Source organism: Contarinia nasturtii, unplaced genomic scaffold, assembly GCF_009176525.2.
Source record: "Contarinia nasturtii isolate CC-2019 unplaced genomic scaffold, AAFC_CNas_1.1 Cnas_scaffold_1623, whole genome shotgun sequence".
Lineage (NCBI taxonomy): Eukaryota > Metazoa > Arthropoda > Insecta > Diptera > Cecidomyiidae > Contarinia > Contarinia nasturtii.
In genome coordinates this window covers 10,976-30,482 of record NW_022198958.1, presented here as the reverse complement: position 1 = coordinate 30,482, position 19,507 = coordinate 10,976, and the positions used below count along the sequence as shown (strand labels likewise).

General features: G+C 34.0%; 2 protein-coding genes and 1 long non-coding RNA gene across 3 annotated transcripts; 2 read left to right on the top strand and 1 right to left on the bottom strand.

Moving 5' to 3' along the window:
* Nucleotides 1-1,070: 1,070 nt before the first annotated feature.
* On the bottom strand, nt 1,071-3,409 carry LOC116346635 (asparagine synthetase domain-containing protein CG17486). Its single transcript, XM_031776796.1, has 8 exons — nt 3,201-3,409; nt 3,021-3,138; nt 2,821-2,952; nt 2,645-2,759; nt 2,493-2,551; nt 1,954-2,427; nt 1,677-1,878; nt 1,071-1,606 (listed from the first exon to the last, which is right to left on the bottom strand). The coding sequence occupies exons 1-8, from the start codon at nt 3,330-3,332 to the stop codon at nt 1,444-1,446; spliced, it is 1,395 nt and encodes a 464-aa protein (XP_031632656.1). The 5' UTR covers nt 3,333-3,409; the 3' UTR covers nt 1,071-1,443.
* Nucleotides 2,906-3,467, top strand: LOC116346636. Its single transcript, XR_004201619.1, has 2 exons — nt 2,906-3,124; nt 3,246-3,467. It is a non-coding gene; the product is annotated as an uncharacterized LOC116346636 (long non-coding RNA).
* Nucleotides 3,468-3,903: 436 nt separating this feature from the next.
* Nucleotides 3,904-18,550, top strand: LOC116346633. The gene is made up of 13 exons (XM_031776795.1): nt 3,904-4,018; nt 4,295-4,388; nt 5,920-6,651; nt 6,744-7,678; nt 7,787-7,899; nt 7,981-8,494; nt 8,568-8,653; nt 8,724-9,353; nt 9,426-9,564; nt 14,112-14,506; nt 14,573-14,699; nt 14,755-14,969; nt 18,125-18,550. The coding sequence occupies exons 1-13, from the start codon at nt 3,976-3,978 to the stop codon at nt 18,338-18,340; spliced, it is 4,239 nt and encodes a 1,412-aa protein (XP_031632655.1). The 5' UTR covers nt 3,904-3,975; the 3' UTR covers nt 18,341-18,550.
* The last annotated feature ends 957 nt before the right edge of the window (nt 18,551-19,507 follow it).

Genomic DNA, 19,507 nt, shown 5'->3' with positions numbered 1-19,507 from the left:
GCTACAAATTCATTGGGAAGATACGTTGATGGACCCATTTTGGTGTATTTTGAACGATTTCTATTTCCAAAAAAACTTATGAAAAAAATACGTATTGGAGGGTTTTTTAGTGCGAGAAAATTGAATCTGGAGTTATTTTTGCGATACGATCGATGGTTAACACATTTTTCATACAAAAATGTGAAAAAATCACCAAAAATATGAACTTTTGTATGGGAGCTAAGCCTGTATGACATCGTAATGAAGTGAAACTTTGCAGAGGCTATTATTTTCACAACAAAATAACATTCTGAGAATTTGAAGACATTTGAGCAAAAAACAAGGGTTCTTCCCATACAATTTTTTTCAAAAAACGAAAATTTCGCAAGGGGAGTGTACCTAGTTTTGATTCAAATTTGTTCAAACTAACCGGGGATTGCGTTGACATATTTATATGTAAACGTCAGTGGCATCTAAACCGAAAACGCCATCTTCGGTTACACACCAGTAGCTTTTTCTGTGACAAAATTTTCACTTTAATTTAAAATAAAATAAAAGAATTCAATTTTAATCCCACATTTTTTGGAATAAATCCTCATTTAAATTATTGAAACAATTTTTAAAATCATTTGTTGAAACAAAATTCATTTTACTATTAATTGCCATCGATTTGAAGCAGAGGTGCGCACTGGGGGGGGATTCAGGGTTTTACCCCCCACCTAGCTTGGTCACGTCCGGATTTCCGGGTCTAACTTTACCCCCCTCAAAATTTCATCACGTCCGGATTTCCCTCCCCCAATGATTCAAGTACATTTTCTAAATACACATTTTTCTGTATATTCATTACAAAATTGCTTTGTTTTTTTCATTTTCTGGCTAGTTTTGTAAAAAACTATCATTTTTTGAGATAATCGAAAGTACGTCATATTATTGAAACTCATTCATTATCATTTTCGTTCTCAGTCAAATCGAAAGTCAATCTTAATACAAGCGGTTTCAGGTTTTCGGAAGAAAATCCGGATTGACCCCCCCCCAAGAATTGTTTATTTTCTTGACCCCCCCCTTCCAAAAATCCGAAATTTGACAGCTATCCCCCCCCAAAAAAAAAAATGCGTGCGCACCTCTGATTTGAAGGAGCGAAATTGACAGTACACTGTAGAGATTAAAGAAACAATACATACACAAGCATCACATGTACGCTTAAAGTGGCCATCACAGAAACGAAGCTGAGTATGCGCACATGTATAAGTATTTTCATACACAGCATGTTACGTTCCTCTGTTATAAAGTGTGATGATAGTCTCGTTTTCATACAGGTATATCTCCCATACAAAATCCAGTGAAATCCAGTGAAAAGTGTATCAAAAATTTAATGTATCATGAAACTCTACACTCTATTGATGATGCTGCTCCAATCAATCATTCATTCGGCCACACACATAAAAAAGCAGAATGCTTTCAAAATTATAAAAATTTTATACCTTTTCCTCGTGCACCAAACCACAAAACACAACCCAAACTCTCATCTAAAACAGTTCTCAGTGGAAACACCAAATGACGAATTCTAGTCTTCAATGCGTCACTCAATTCGTTTCGACTGACGTTAACTTCAACTAAATTCCATTTTCTTCAATTAAATAAAAAAAAAATAATTAATGAAAAAATCAAACCTTTGTTTCTATATTTAAAAACTTAACCTTTCAGGGTTTATTTGTTTTAATTCATCCACAGCATTTTTTGCCGACACTCGATCAGGAGTATTAAATCGAGTATTATAATCTATTTCATTTTTCACTCCTGACCGATTTATTTTTTCGAATGAAACATTAATTAAATCAATTTCTTGGCTAGGGTTCAGAACTTTATCCATTAATACGGCCAATATTGTACAATCAATGCCTGAAAATTATTTTCAAATTATTAATAGAGAAAAGATTCAAAAATTATTAAATTATTATTTTCATTATTAGTTACCCCCTGAAAATAAAATTCCAATCCTGGCGTGGCAGCAACTTGAAAAATCAATATCCTTGGCTTGTAAACATTCCTTACAAACGTATGGAGTGTTTATTGTTCGATCTAATAGTGATTTTTCTAGCCGCAATATAACCTCATCACACACAGAAACGACATTATTATTTTTCAGAAGTTGTTCAAAAATATCGACATATGACTTCCCTTGAATTTCATATGAATCCAGTATACTTTGAAAATTATAAAAATACGATATATTATCCAACTCCAGCCATATTGAGCCAATGGATGGTCTCAATTCTATTGTTGTATTCAAAAAGTCTTGTAGTTCATTTGTTTGCGTGAAATTTTCTTCATTCAAAGGCTGCCATGGATTAAGCTGTATTATGATATCTTCTTTCATCAAATCAATGCAGAATACACCAAGTGGATTCAATTCTATACATTTCGTGTAATGCTGTTCTAAAGATGCTCCTAAAAATACAAAACAAACTTCAAACCCATAAACAGAACACATATCGCACGCCGAACCACCTTACCCAGAACACTTGATAAAATTATATTATGACTGTTTGTTTTTGCCAATAAAAATGACTGCCTACCAAAAAACAAATAAATAAACAAAAAGTGTCCAATCCAGAGGACTATAAGTGTGCAATCGAATGAAAATGGGCTATAACCATGTGTTTACCTGCCAAAAATGTCACGCAAGAAATATAATTTTTTCACATTCAGATTATAATAAATAATACTAAAAGGTCCTTTCAGTCTTCGAAATAAATCAAGAAGCTCGGATTCATCTTTACCTAATTTTGCACCATCATAATATTAGTAGTAATAGTAATAGAAAACATATGTATGATATACATTTATCGATTTGTAAAGTCAGCCATTCAGTATCACTTATTGCTAAATCTTCACGTTTTGTGAAGATGTCGCCATTAATCAATATAATATGATTTTTGTATGAATGAGGTTGTGGGCATAGTTTGTTGGCACCTTAAATATTTGTTTTAGAATATAATCGTTTGTTCCATGTAAATTCAAGCTGAGCACATATTTGTTACCTTGTTGCCATAGAACAAATCCAGAGAAAAGAATTTCATAATGATCGATTTTTAAGGTTATTTCTGCATTCTGGTTTGGTCCTCGATTCTCAAGCAATTGTTTGGTAAGCTCATTTATCTATAGTATATTATAAATTCCATGTAAATAATTATAAATTACAAATACAAAGAACAAAGAACCTCAATTGAAGATGTTGTGTATTCATCTTTTTTTTTCTGTTGCAGGCAACAATAAATTCCACACATTTTTGTTATATCACATATAATTACTGGAGAGAGAGTAATATACACGGAAAATATACAAACACACATACACACACGGAAAAATGACTCATTTGATTTAGAAACATAGCAAATGACATATTTGCAACAGCTGTCAGTTTAAAATGAAACTGATAAAAACAACTAAATAAAAAGAAGACGATCTTTGTGTTGAACTAGTATGAAGTTGTATTGTGTGTGTTGTTTTTTTACAATTATTTACCCGGGTGGCTCCACTTAAAAGATTTTTTTTATTTGAACATTTTTCTAGTTGAACAGATAAGCCTGACTGAATGTGGTAGCAAATATTAGTAGTGACAGATCTATTACGTATAGCATAATGGCGAAGAGTTCGTTTATTGCACATTTCTTTCCATTGATATGAAGGCAACCATAATCATTCAATAATAATTTGATAATCTCTTGCCAAATTCAAAGCCAAATTGTTATATAGAATTTTCTTGAAAATTGAATTAAATTTTCCAGATTTATTAATTCTGAAAAGTTATTAAACGGTTTTTTATCGACTTGCGGCAACTTTTCGAACTAACAATCAAAACAACACAAACAGAATGAATACGTAGTTGTATTGAATACGTCTGTTTATTTCATTTGTATTGTTATATTATTTTGTCAAAGATAGTGATTCAGTAATTTAGCAAAGTCAAGAGAATAAAGACGTAGAAAACAAAACATGAAGATTATATTCATAGCCGTTTGTGGCTTGCTATTTTTGGGTAAGTTGTCGAATTATCTAAACAAATTTATTTCAATTTAAATAATTTATTATCATTTTCAAAAGATTTTTTGCCATTTTTATTGCATTCAAATATTTTATGGCAAAACTAATTATGAAACCATTTGGTCGTAATTTTGTTAAAGATATTCGGTGCATATTACAATACAATAATTTAAGAAATATATTCCAGGATAAAAATTTGCACAAATAATTTCAAAAGTGCAAATGATGACTCGTTTAATTTCTTTAATATTAATATTATCGTTATTTATAGGGGCTGATGCATCATCATACTTAACATCCGATTCGGCTTTTCAATTGAAACCAGAATGTGCTAAGGGTCCCGTACATTGGTGCCAAAATCTGGTGTAAGTTATTTACATTTTTTTTCTCGGTACTTCATAATTGTATCCATTTTGAATACAAAATACATCAATTGCCTGCATCTCCTTTTCCATGTATCAGGCTGATCGAAAATGACGTGACTTTTTGAATGAAAGGTGTCACTTTTTCCAAACTGATATTATTTTTGAGATTTTTTTTTGTTTTTCGAGAAAAGGCAGAGGCTGGTCTCTATTTCAAGCTCTGTAACTTTTGAGTCCTTGGACGGATTTGGTTCAAATTTGTGATTTAGAGGTTTGAAGGATGGTCTTCTCAAAAATAATATCAGTTTGGAAAAAGTGACACCTTTCATTCAAAAAGTCACGTCATTTTCGATCAGCCTAGTATATCATTTTTTTTTATTTGAGTTTATTGTGTGCGTTTGTCTGTTACACACATTTCTGTTTGTTGCTTGCCTTAATGTGATTAGTATTTTACTGAAGTGATTCATTTCGATATTTTAACAAAAGTAATTACAACATCAACGAATGAACATTCTCCGTTGAATCGCAAAAACAAAGTAATCTAACAATGAACCAGCTTTATCGTTGGAATTTTCTTTATGTTCTTTCAGAACATATAAAATAAGATTATAGCTCACTATTTTTTTTTCGCTGTATTAATCTAACTTAAAAAAAAAAATAATTATTTATTTCCTTGCCCGTATGAAAAAAAAGGTTATAACTGGCGATTCGATTTGTAGCCAGCCCAATAATAAACACAATTATTTCATGTCGTTTTTGTCACTTAATCAAAATTGAATTGGATACAATTCACAAAGAGATTGAGAAGCGTCGTTTGCATTTTGATGATGTTTTCCTTTATCAACATCGAAACCGCTTAAAATATCCTGAATAGGACAAAATTTTCGTTTTGATTAGAATTAGAAGTGTGATTAAAAAAAGAATAACAGTAAATTGCGACTAATTTGAAAATACAAATCGATTTCAATTGTGAAATTGTTACAATGCCTGTCATTTCTTACGGTCGGTAGCCTCGCGATGATAGTCTAATTGCGATACTACTGCAATTTGCGTATATTGGTGTACTTTGAATTCATATATGACGATCGATGTCTTTAGACGTGCGCATGTACTTACATGTAAAAAAAAAATAATCTTTTTGCGACTAATTTAATGAGAACAGCTTCGTATTTATTAATCTTAAAACTAAAAAAACATTGTTCTGATTAAAAAAATATTTCGTTCAATCAATCAGCAGTATGAACAATTTACAAGAACTAGTTAAAAAAAACTCACACACGGCTGACTAATCAAAAAGTGTGATATGAACCATAATTGTGATATGACCTTTATGACTGTAAATTCATTTGATTCGTCCACAAATATCGCATGTGCATGCATAAAATTACTTTCATACTTTGCTCATGTCGCGATGTGAGTCACCCAATCAAACAATTAGAGTTATATGTTTATATGTTAATATCATAAAATTGTTATATGATATGCTTGATTTAATCCTTCCACAAAAAAATGACACGTTAATCTTTCATTTCAGAACCGCAAAATCGTGTGGCGCGGTGACACATTGCATTCAAACCGTTTGGGAAAAGCAAAAATATCCAGAAGATCATGATTCGATTTGTCAAATTTGCTTGGATATGGTGAAACAGGCACGCGACCAATTGCGCAGCAATGAAACTCAACAAGATCTAAAAGCGGTATTTGAGGGCACTTGTGAATTCATTCGAATTAAAAAAATTCGACAAGAATGCGACAAATTGGCTGATGATATGGTTCCCGAATTGGTCGAAGCATTGAGCTCACAAATGAATCCACAAGTTGTGTGTTCGGTGTCGGGTCTATGCAATAGTGCTGCGATCGATAAAGAGCTTGCCAAACATGCAAATGAATTGGTTGTAAATAAAAAATCGTCGGGTCTCACATGCAATCAATGCAATAAAATTTCAAGTATTATTTCAACAAAATTCGCCAATACGAATCGCGATCAAGTGTTGGAAAACATGTTATCGGTATGTGGTCAAATGTCGTCGCTAAGTGATGGATGTTCGGCTATTGTTTTATCGTATTTCAATGAAGTCTACGATCATCTTAAAGACAATTTGAATACAGAAAATATTTGTCATATGGCTGGCGTTTGTGTTGCACAATTTCATCAACACGAAGAGGATGATATTGAGGTGATTGAAGATTCACGAATTGGATTCATTGATCATGTAAGCGATGACGTTCCATGCGATCTCTGCAAACAACTCATTGTGCATTTGAGGTAAGCCATTTCATTTCTTTATTGTATTATGCATTTTTCAGCATTAACGGTAATATGATTTTTTTTTCATTTATTTTGTTATTTGGACACAGAGATTTACTGGTTGCCAATACTACGGAAGCCGAATTTAAGAATGTACTTGAAGGCATTTGTAAACAAACGAAATCATTCAAGTCAGAATGTTTGAGTTTGGCCGATCAATACTATGATTTGATTTATGCTAAATTGACAAAAGAATTGGATCCGGATGGTGCCTGTTTCATGATTGGCATCTGTCCAAAGGGTAAATTGACACAAGAGCCACAGCATTCGTATGAAGTCATGCCATTAATACCAAATGATCAATTACTTGTGAAGAAGAAAATTTTGGGCGAAAATGAACCGGTACTATCAGCACAAGAGATTCAAAGTTTCCAATTGCCGAAAGATGTTTTACTATTGAACGCTGAACAATTGGAAGGGCATGTCGTTCAAAAGAAGAACAATCAATTCTGTACAGCTTGCGAATATTTCTTGCATTTCGTTCAGGACGCATTAGCATCACCGGTTAACGAAGAAAATATTAAACAATCGGTCATGAATATGTGTCACAAAGTGAAATCAAACCTCCAATCCGAATGTGAACAATTTGTTAATATGTATGCCGATGCAATTATTTCTTTATTGATTCAAGAGATTGATCCATCCATCGTGTGTCCACGATTACTCACATGCGCACAAACCACATTAACGGCCAATGAAAAATGTCCACTTTGTCTATTCTTGATTCAAGATATCGAAGAACAATTGCAGCATAATAAATCAAAACAAAATATCGAGGATAAATTACACGCCTTATGCAATCGGCTATCCGATAATTTGAAAACCGAATGTGACGATTTTATAAACACTTATACCGCTGAACTTGTCGATAAATTGGCCAACGATTTTACACCACAACAAATTTGCTTGTATCTGAAATGTTGTTCACAAAGAGAAGAAATTCTTATCGAAAATATTGGAGATAGGGCTAGCTACAATGATTATTGTATGTAATTTAACTTGATCTTGCATTTCTTCATTAGGGCAAAAAAAAAAAACCAAACAATAATTAAATGTTCTCTTTCTTATCTTTTATTTACCGGTATTGTCATAGTCTCGAATACAGTTTATCAAATTGAACCAGAACAAGTGTCCGCACCCGAATGTCTTTTATGCGAAGAACTAGTGAAATCGGTGGAGAAGAAAATCGCAAAACAAAAATCACGGGTTTGTATTCGTTTTATTCAGTCCAAGTAAAAAATGTGGAGATAATGACGAATTTTTGTTTTGTTTTATTACACAAATTAGGACCACATTAAAAAAGTTCTCGAACAGGCATGCACAACTTTGCCCAAAACCAAATTAAAGAACAAATGTTTGGCAGCAATTGAGAAGGACAGTGATTTCATAATCGATTTGTTCCTTAAAGAAGTGACACCAAAAGAAGTGTGCTTGGCAATGGGATTCTGTATTGTACACTATGACAATAGCTACGACATTGTTCAATTGGTTCCATTGGTCGATGAGAAACCAAAACCAAAACCAAAACCAAACAAATACGTATGCCGTGTCTGCCAACTTATCGTTAAAGAGGTCGAAGAGCGGCTAAACAATAAAACCGCACAACACGATATTGAAAATTGTGTGAAACATGTGTGCGATGCACTCCCAAGTGCCGTTCAACCAGACTGCAAAAAGCTTATCGATGCATACGCTGACGAAATCATAAAACATTTTCCAAGCGAATCACCCGAAAAACTTTGCTCAAAGGCCTGCTTTTGCGAAGCTAATGAAAGCGACGAAGATTCATCAGAAAATATTGGTAAGCTATTTTTTTTTTTTTTTTCAAAACAAATCACCAGTAAATTCATTCAATGAAATTGTAAACTATTAAGACGATGAATTCTCTTCACCCGAATGTGTATTGTGCGAGCAATTGGTTAAAGAAGTCGAAAAGAAAGTGAAAAACGATAAATCACGGGTAAGTTTTATTTTTGAGAGAAAAAAATCAATCAAATTGTGAAAAAAAAAATCTGGTTGTCTTTATTTAGGAACATATCAAAGAGGTGTTAGAACAAGCATGTTCATCATTCCACAAGAAAGAATTGAAGGAAAAATGCATTGAAGTCGTGGACAAGAATGCCGATTACATTGTGAATGCAATAATGAAAGAAGTAACACCAAAAGAAATCTGCCATGGCCTTGCATTCTGTGAAACGAAGACAACAAACATTGATGCTAAAATTGAAAAAGTCTCCGATCAATTAATGGAAAAATACTCTGAAACGCCACAATGTGTTTTGTGTCAATTAATTGCAACAAAACTTGAAGCCGATTTGAAGAACAAAAAAACTGAAGAGGAGATTGAAAATGCAGTGCGTCGGGCTTGTCATGCATTGCCAAACAAATATGCGGTCAAATGCAATAAATTCATTCAAGATTATGCCGATCTAATAATAAGCATGGTATCGACAGTTCCACCAAAAGAACTGTGCGGAGAGCTAAATCTTTGCCTAAGCCATTTGAACAAGGACACAAGCCAACGTGATGTTTTGGAGTGTGGCATTTGTAATACAGCCGTCGATGGATTGGCCATTGTTCTAGAGAAAAATGGACCAAAAGAGAAGAAAATTGTTACGGAAACAACATGCCATTTGTTGCCGGCCAAGTATTATCAACAGGTATGTTAAGCAATTTTGTTCAATGCAATTTGTAAATGCAGTTTAATCATGAGATTGTTATTTCATTTATAGTGCAATGACTTCATGAATATCTATGGCATAAGCGTTAGCACATTAATCAAGAAATCGGTAAAACGTTCGGAGATTTGTGTGAAAATTGGAAAATGCTTCCAAAATGGTGACAACAGTATGTTTGTTGAAATCAATGGAGGTAAACTGTAATAATAATAATAACTGCACCGAACAGCGCTACTTCGCCTTGGTGGTTTATTGAAAATAATTTAATTAAATAAATATAATATAATACAATTTGATTTTTATCAAGCATTTTTGAGATAGTATATGAAAAATTATTGTTTCTTTCCTTTCATGTAAATAATAATACAAATTTCATAAATCAATTTTCCAACTGCTCAAAATGTCTACTTTCCATAACAAATATCTTTTAATTATCTGCTTTGCTTTAAATAATTCTCTATTCTCAGTTTTACTGTTGATAAATTTACTTCTAAATCAATTAAATTTTTATCACTGTTTTGCAATTTTTTGGTATAAAATTCGTTGAATGTTGTAAGCATATAATTTGTTGGCTCATATTTTGTGTAATCAGTTCTCCTAATTGGTAGATCAAATAGTGGTGTTGCTCTGGTATCATGTGCTGGATCGTAATATTTCATACTGTTTGAAACATAAGTTGACTTTAAATCTCCGTGAATAATTTTGAAAATAAAAGACACTTGCGCCATCTTGCGTCTCTCCTCAAGAGTAATCATTTGCAGAAATAGTAGCCTGTGTTCGTATTTTGGCAGTCTAAAATCGTTCCAGGCCATTCTCCTCAGTGCATACAATAAAAATTGCTTTTGTATTGACTCTATTCTTTTGCACATATTGTCGAAGTGTGGATTCCATATTTCAGATCCATATTCAATAATCGGTAATATAAATGTAAAGTAAAGGCGTTTTAAAGTCCATGTGTCGACAAAATCCCTGCTGTTGAATTTTAACCAAGCCAATCTTGATTTTGCCTTTGCAACAACATGCTCGATGTGTGATTAGAAATTCATCCTTACAATCAAGCAATACTCCCAAGTCCTTTATTACTTCAACTCTTTCAATTTGCACGCCATCTATGTTGTAATTATATTCATATTTCAGTGATCCACGATGATATGATATTATTTTTGTTTTGTTAACGTTCAACTTTAATAAATTGCGCCCATAGTAATTTGCTACACGATCTAAATCTCTTTGAAGATGAATGCAGTCATCTTCTGATTTTATACATTTTGAAATTTTGGTATCATCAGCGAATGAAAGGATGCATGATTTGGTCACGACGAAAGGTAGATCAATCACAAACATGATAAACAAAGTTGCGCCAACGGGATAACCTTGACCAGTACCAGAAGTTACTTCGATTGGGTCAGATTTGGTATCTCATATCTTTACTATTTGTCTACGACCAGACAAATACGATTGAATCCATTTTAATAGCTGTGTATTCAATCCCATGATGTTTAGCTTTTGAATTAGTAATTTTATATTCACAGAATCAAAAGCCTTTGCGATGTCCAAATATATGGTGTCTGTTTGATGTCCCTTTCCCATGTTGATTATCGTATTCGATGTAAATTCTGCCAAGTTCGTTATCGTTGACCTATTTTTGATGAACCCATGTTGAGATCCGTGAACCATGTTCTTTAGATATTGATTGAGATGATTCGTGACTATCGAATCTAGAATTTTTGACACTATACACTGAAGAGCGACACCACGGTAATTTTTAACGTTGTTTCTGTCACCGTTTTTGTAAACCGGTCTGACAAAAGACGTTCTCCAAATCTGTGGTACAGTGTATGTTTCAAGAGATTCTCTTAACAATGTTGTGATTGGCCCCCGCAATGAAACCAAACAATGCTTGATAAATTTATTTGGTATTTCATCGGGACCACTGACTAGATCATCCGGAAGCATGTCAATTTGTTGTCTAACAAGCTCCTCAGTTATTTCAATCGGTGATATTTCAGCACAAATGTTGCTAATATTTTCAAACTCCGAGCTATCCAATTGTAGATTTCCCTTCAAAGAGCTGTGGGCTGAAGCAAAATGCTTTGCAAAGGAACCAGCGATCGTAAACTGGTCTTCTGCCCTCATATCCAGATAAGACATTTCATGAGGCAGATCATCACTTTTCCCTTTTTTGTAATTCACATGTCTGAAAAATTTCTTTGGATCATTGTCTATCAGATTCTCCATCTCAATTCTGTAATCATTGAGTGCTGACCGTGCACTGCGTTTATATTCTCTTCTTAATTGTTTAAAATTTTCTACTGATTCAATTGTGTTGACCTTATTTTTAATCCGATGAGCTTTGCTGACTTTGTTTTTCAACTCGATTAGTGGCCTATTAAACCATATCGGTTGCTTCCTGATGATTTTTGTTTTTAACTGGACATGATTTTCGATTGTTGACTTTACAATTGTATAGAAATTGTTTAGTTTTATTTCTAATGAATTTGTATCGAATTCCTTAATCCAGTTAACATCAAGGAGTGACTCATTTATTTGTTTATAGTCAGCATTTATGTAATCTCTATATGTTTGCTTAGTTTCAACTGTTTTGATGACAGGCTCATTATATTTGATTTCGATTGCATTGTGGTGCTTCTCAAAATTCAATAAATGAAAGTCAATCGTTGTGCATTGATACAGCTCAACATCATTTGTCCAGATTAAATCAAGCATACGACCATTTTGGTTGTAGCATTTGTTTATCTGAAGAAGACCAAGATCATAACAAGTATCCAGCACTATCTTCTCTTTTTCACTGGCCGCATTGATAGCAATTGCTATGTCCGGGTCCTCATTATCGTCAACAAACCAAATCAATTTGGGCAAATTAAAATCACCGGAAACTACTAAAACATCATTTATACTTAACTTCGATGCTATTACTCTCAAGGCATTCATGTTGTTTTCATATACCTTGAGTGTTGAGTCTGGCCGAATATATAATTCTACCAAAATGATATTTCGTTTTAGTCCAGATACTTTTACCCAAATCTGTTCCGCACCGAACAGGTCACCCGTCCCAATGCAAACCGACTTCAGCTTGTTGTTAACAGCGATCAAAACTCCTCCTCCATTCTCCTTGCGATGAACTTGGTCCCTCTCAGTGTTTGGTGACCGATCACAACGATATACATCGTACATCTGCGGAAACAAGTCATTCGAATTGATGGCGTCATTCAGATGAGTCTCTCGCAGCATGTAAATTTGCGAATGGTGCACTAGAATTTCCGCCACAAACTCCGGAATTTTTGTTTTTAATCCATTTACATTTTGTGAATGGATAACCAGCTGTTTTGAATATTTTTCATCATTAAAATTGTGTGTAGTACTCATTTCTCCCTTTGGAGAACATATACAGTAATTATTTAAATTACCTGAGTGACCACTCTCCATTTCCATCGATGAAAAATTAACAGCTGAGTTTGTTGTGGCATCTAATAGTGGTTTCTGGATTGCCAGCGTTGAGCCGGCGGCCGAAGTCCCCTCCGAACACGTTGAAAATCCTTAAAACCATTCTCGAATTCAATAAAACAAGAGCGGCAATCACAATCATGAAAATGCGGACTAGCTCTCGGCAAAACATCTATAAAATGACGTTGGTTATTGAAATCGTCATTCCAATGGCATCGTCGACGGTCAGTTACCCAATTTTTTCTTTGAAATGAACGGCTGAATGGATAACTGTGTGTGTGTGTGTATGATCATTTCTCGGTTCCTGTCGATTTTGCTGACGATTTCTTTGTTGCTGCTGTTTTTGTTGTTGTTGCCTTTGTTGATGTTGTTGCTGTTGTTTTTTGGAAGATGTGTAGGTACTTGCATCTCTTTTTATATCGTTTGCACCAATATCAGCACCTGTACCTGCATCGCTCCCTTTTCCGTCACTTTGCTGTTGATTTTGTTCTTGTTGTTGCTGTTTTCTTATCTTCTTTTTTTTATTTTTCATTGCGCGACGACCCTTAGTCTGACACATTGAATCGACCAATTTTTTGTTTTTTGTGTCTACATTTGTTTTAGGCTCTGGTTGACATTTGTTGAAATCAGCAAGCAATTGTTTTTTCAGATCTTCAAATTTATTGGTCACGATTTGTTCGATGTTTGTTTTTTTTTTCGTTGTCAAATTGCCTCCGAGACCAGCATGTAACAAATGTAACTGCGAAAGGCGATTCAGCACTGAAGAGTTTTTTGAATTCATCTTCAACACGTTTGTCGCTAACATATGAAAATGATTTTTTAGCTGGATCTGTCAATTGTAGAAGTCATAATTTTATCAAGAAACTCCTCACAACATCATCCCACAATCTCATGCATGCCACATACATCTTTTTTTCACAAATCATGCAGTTCAAATGCAGACCAGAATAGCGTAATCCGTCGCAACCATTTTCAACACAGCAATGCAATTTACTCATGTTGTTCCGTCAATTACACTAACAACAATGATGAGACACTTTTTCGTTCGTTTTCTTCCTCTTCTTTTCTTTAATTTACTTCAAATCACTTAAACTTGATGTTTTTCTTGTACACAATTCAATAAAAATTGTTTCAATAATTTTTCCTGTTTTTTTAATGTGATTTCGATTAAAATTATGCAAAATTAAAGTATCCAAATAGAGAGCGAAGAACATGTGCACACAAACAAAATCTATTCAAAACGTGCCGTGAACTAATGTTATTTTTGTCATTTAGGTACATCTAATTCTGACGTATCTGACGAATCAGATGATGCAGATGAATCGATTGAATCTCATGAATTGTACAAAAGAAATGTAGTTACAGCATCTATTGATAATGAAATTCAGATTGAATGGCTCGATGATGAGGGTAGAGATGCTGAATATGGCGATTTTTTCGAAGGCGATTTGATATTAACAGATGATCAAAAAGCTGCGATAATGGGAGAGAGAAATGCTGTAATCAACGAAGATTTCCGATGGCCAAGTGCTATAATTCCATACGAATTATCTAACAATTATTCGGCCGAACATAAGGCAGTCATTTTCAATGCCATGAAACAAATTGCAAATGTTTCTTGTGTCAAATTCCGGCAACGAACAAATGAAACCGATTACGTACAATTTGAAGTATGTTCTTTCCAATTTATTTTTTTTTTTCAATTCATTTTTAAATAAAAACCTCTGATTTTAAAGGCAAGCAAAAATGGGTGCAGCTCAAATGTTGGTCGAATTGGCGGAAAACAGGTCATCAATTTGCAAATATCGGAACCAGGAATCGGTTGCTTTAAAGAGGGATCGATAATTCATCAAATCTTGCATGGTAAACAACATTGATCTATACAGTTTTTTTGAAACTAACTTTTTGATTTTTTTAGCACTTGGATTTTACCATATGCAGAGCACGTTCGATCGTGATAACTATATCAGAATAAATGTGGATAACATAAAAAAAAACAGAACACAAAACTTTAAAAAGTATGCTTCCTCGCATGTCACCAATTTCAATACATCTTACGATTTTGGAAGCATAATGCATTACCACTGTAAAGCATTTGCTATAAATCGCAACATCCCAACAATAGTCCCACTTGTAAGTGATAAATTTTCAATAGTTTTTAAACGAAAGAGTTTCTTAGCAATTGTATGACACTTTATTGGGTGTATCGATTAATTTTTACCGTTTTTTGGGTGAAAATCTATATTTATTTGAATAACAAAATGAATGAGTACATTAACCAATGTATTGCCCATCGTTAGCTATGTCTTCCGCCCATCTTCTTGGTAACTTGTCGATTCCACGTCGAAAGAATTCCTCATCTTTTGACGCTATGCATTCATCGATCCATTTTCGCACTCCTTCAGGATTTCGAAACGATATCTCGGACAAGCCCATTTGCATCGATCGAAACAAGTGGTAGTCAGAAGGAGCAAGGTCTGGAGAGTACGCGGGTTGATCAAGCCGATCCCAACCGAAGTCTTGTACTTTTTATTTAACGATGTCTGCTCGATGTGGCCTGGCATTATCATCGTGAAACATAACTTTGTCTTGTATAGACGCTATCCGTGGCCGTTTAATCTTCAATGCATGCTCCATTTTGATTAATTGCATGCGGTAGCGTTGGGCTGTAACCGTTTCACCTGGTTTTAGCAGCTCATAATACACGACACCTTTTTGATCCCACCAAATGCACAGCATAACCTTCTTGCAATGAATGTCTCGTTTTGACTGCGATGTTCCTGGTTGGCCTAGATCAACATACGCTCCTTTACGTTTGGGGTTGTCGTAATAGACCCACTTTTCATGGCCCGTGACAATTCGACTCAAAAACTATGTTTTTTGTGTTCTTTGAGATGTTCTCTGCATGCTGTGATTCGTGCTTTGAGTTGATTTTCGTTCAGTTGATGTGGGACCCATTTTCCTAGCTTTCGAATCTTTCCCATTGCGTGTAAACGTTCACAAATGGTTGATTTAGAGACATTTAATTCCAATGCTACTTGTTTTTGCGTTTGACATGGATTTTCATCGAGTAATGCTTCCAAATCCGTATCTTCGAACTTTTTTGGCTGACCTGGCCGTTCTTTGTCTTCCAAATCAAAATCACCACTTTTGAATCGTTGAAACCATTTTCTGCAGCTTGAATCTACTGGAGCTTGTTTACCATAAGTATCCGAAAGCATTTGTTGCGCTTCAGCCGCAGTTTTCTTCGTATCAAATTAGAAAAGGAGAGCACTTCGGAAAAACATTTTATCGCGATCCATTTTGAATTGATAAAAAAATAATGACACTGTGTCGAAAATAAATCTTTCTGCTCTGAATTCATGGGGTCAATCACGAAATTCTAGTGCATCTAGTTTTTGATAAGATTTCACTAGAAAACTAGAAAATTCTAGTGCGTGAAGTTGGCTCCCAGTAGTTTTTCATATAAATTATATGGCCTTTGGTGTGAAGTTGGCTTCGTTTGTGACGTCATTCTTCGCACTAGATTTACTAGTTTTTCTAGTATTCACTAGCGTGATTCGCCCCATGTCTGAATTAGATTGGCAAATGTCACATGTACAAAATGCAATTGGATTCACCTGTCAAACTTCATACAAGTTTAAGTGGCGAGTAAAAATTAATCGATACACCCAATAGTAAGAAAGTAGTTCCAACTATTTACCAATAGATGGCGACACATAAAATAGCAACTTCGAAACAACTTCCTTCAACTCCTAGTGGAGCATAGGGCCTTGAGATTGATCAATTAATTCAGATAAATCGGTGATCAGCCGATTGTATCCTACATTTCTTATGATTTTGCCATATTCTATATGGCGTTGGATTTCTATTTTACGTGTCTGTGCTGAAATCCATACCTTTGTTGTACACAGACACGGTTGACACAGTATTTTGCGACTACATACGATGTTCTAAACGGTCACCCATTTATCGCCTGACCAAAGCTTGTGCAGCTTAACTCAGTTGATCGAATAGTGCCGCAGTAGTCGTAGTAGCCACTGTGCCCACGCATTTCCTATACTTATGGTAAAAAATGTAATAAAAAATCGCGTGCTGAGAAAAAATAAAAATAAATAACAATATTTATTTTTTCTCAGCACGCGATTTTTTATTACATTTTTTACGATAAGTACAGTAGATTGCCAAATGTCGACACACGACCAAATGTCGGAATACCGAGAGGTGAATTGAAATTAAAAATCGAAAATTCGTTTTAATTGCATTTTTAAAAACAAATTATGAATGATCAATATCAAATCTATATATAATAATCCAAAAATCCAATATTCATCAAAAATCTATTATTGCTTTCAAAAATTACGTTCAAAAAAAATTCTATATTTTTATCACTTTTTCACGTCAAAAGTTAAACTATATCATTTTTAGACGGAGCCGGTAAAATGCATTTTTTGGTATGAAAAAATTATTACTTTGAAAAATCTTTATATCTGCGAATTGTAGGTAGTTTAATTTAGTTATTGAACAGAAATATTGAAAATATAAAGAAAAACAATTATATTTATGTTCCATTTTTCACTGTAATATTATTCCGGAATAAATAGTCCAATTGCCGACACATAAAGCCGCATAAAGCGCCGAACATTTCAAGTGAAACACTTTTGATTTGACAGATGTGACAGTTAAAGCCGTATTTGGATCATTGTGAAATTCAAACCAAATCAGTGGAAAAACACAATAATTTAAAATATTTTTGCCATTTTCCTATGGGAAAATAAATAAAATTAAATATGGAGCAAAAATATATCAATCTAATAATTTTAACTCCAATATTTTGTATTGTTTACCTCAATGTAAAGAGTGCGTTCCTGAGCTGTCAAAACTTAAAGTTGTTCAAGTTTCGCAGTGAAAATTCATTAAATATGTCGAGATTTGGGAGCCGAGAATTGGACGACGAATATCCGACATTTGGAATTTTCGATGTTACGACGGAAAAATGGAAAATAATAATATATTTTTGGAAATTTCTTTCTTTTGACAAGTGTGAAATGAAACACAATGAAATTCTGCATAGAATTGTGTTTAGAATGATATTTTTAGATGAAATCAAAAGTCTTAATTATTAAATTGAAGTTGAAAATTCAAACAAATAGTCCGACATTTGGGCGAGTGTCCATATAGTATCTGTTTCGAAGTTGCTATTTTATGTGTCGCCATCTATTGATAAATAGTCAAATTACAAATTTACTATTATCTAAGATCCCCTTTAAAAAACTTTTCGAAAACAGGATGGAAACGAAGATTCGATGTTCAAAATGGGACAACGAGAAGGCTTGAGCAAAAAAGATATTTTGAAGCTGAACGCCATGTACCGATGCAAGTCATCTATAAACAATTCTGTGACGACGCTACATAGTGATATTCACATGATTTTTATTGCTGTTCTCACAACTTTCATGTTGAAACATGTTGATTTTGATTGGGAAATATTGACATTCAACTGAACGAACAAGAAAAAAAAAGTTGATGCCTTTAATAAAAAGAAAAAAAATGAGCAAATAATTTTTACCATGATAAATTACCAATTGAGATAAAATTGATGAATTAAAGAAACTTATTAAATTTTTGTCTTCGACAATGATGCCATCAGAGGGAAAAATTTATATCTGTAAAAAAATAATTTAAATAAAAACTAAAATGTATAAATTTGTTTTTATCATTTTCTTTTATTCAATTGCATTTTCCACAATACTGCCTGGCACTTTTTAATCGGAATTTATTCATTAGAGCGTCATCATACGTCCTCAGCAGGGGTCCGAGGGGTCCGATAGAATTTAATTTGTTTTTCACAAATAATCGTTTGTTGAATAAATTCTCAGTCACTTTAAATAAACGAATGAACACTAGGGTGGGTCATTTGATCCATTTTCATGAAGTGTACCATGGACATGTTTCTTACTATAGGAGACCTCAATACAAACAAATTTTGTTCTACGACTTTACCCCAGATGAACCTCCGTTCGGTCCGGTACATTTTCATATTCCATAGTATGACCTTCTGATGACCCTCTGAATCATTAGTTTTTAGGGTCCAGACGCCATCGGATCGCATTTTTATACCGTTAAATCGATTCCTCGTCAAAGATTACGTCGAAATAGTCCTTGTTAAGAATTTTACTTTTCCGCACACACCTAGTGTGAAAGGGGAAAGTATTGCAATAGGTCAAAATTTACGAAACCTCAAAAACATGTTTTCTGGACGTTTCTGAGGTCAGAGAACCCGAATCAGGCCGTTTGGAGCATGGTTGTCGTGGGTCGCTTCCACGTCGTACGTCGTACGTCGTACGTTGTCCGCCGTACGCAAAATTTGTCCATCGATTATCTCACCCCCCAGAAAACTTATTTAAAATCTGACTTCACGGGATGATTAGGGGTCTCGAGCAATAGAAATCATTAGATTTTGAGCGATTTTGGTTGATGGAAAAAAATGTCATGTCTGATGTGATACCTATGAAAAAGAGTCCAATTTTCGTCCAAAAGTCATACTTAATGTAGACTTAAACACTCAAAAATATGTATTGGGGGGTTTTTTGGCACGAGAAAACCGAATCCGAGGTTGGTTTTGAGATTCAATCAATTTTTGATACAGTTTCCTTGAAAAAATCACAAAA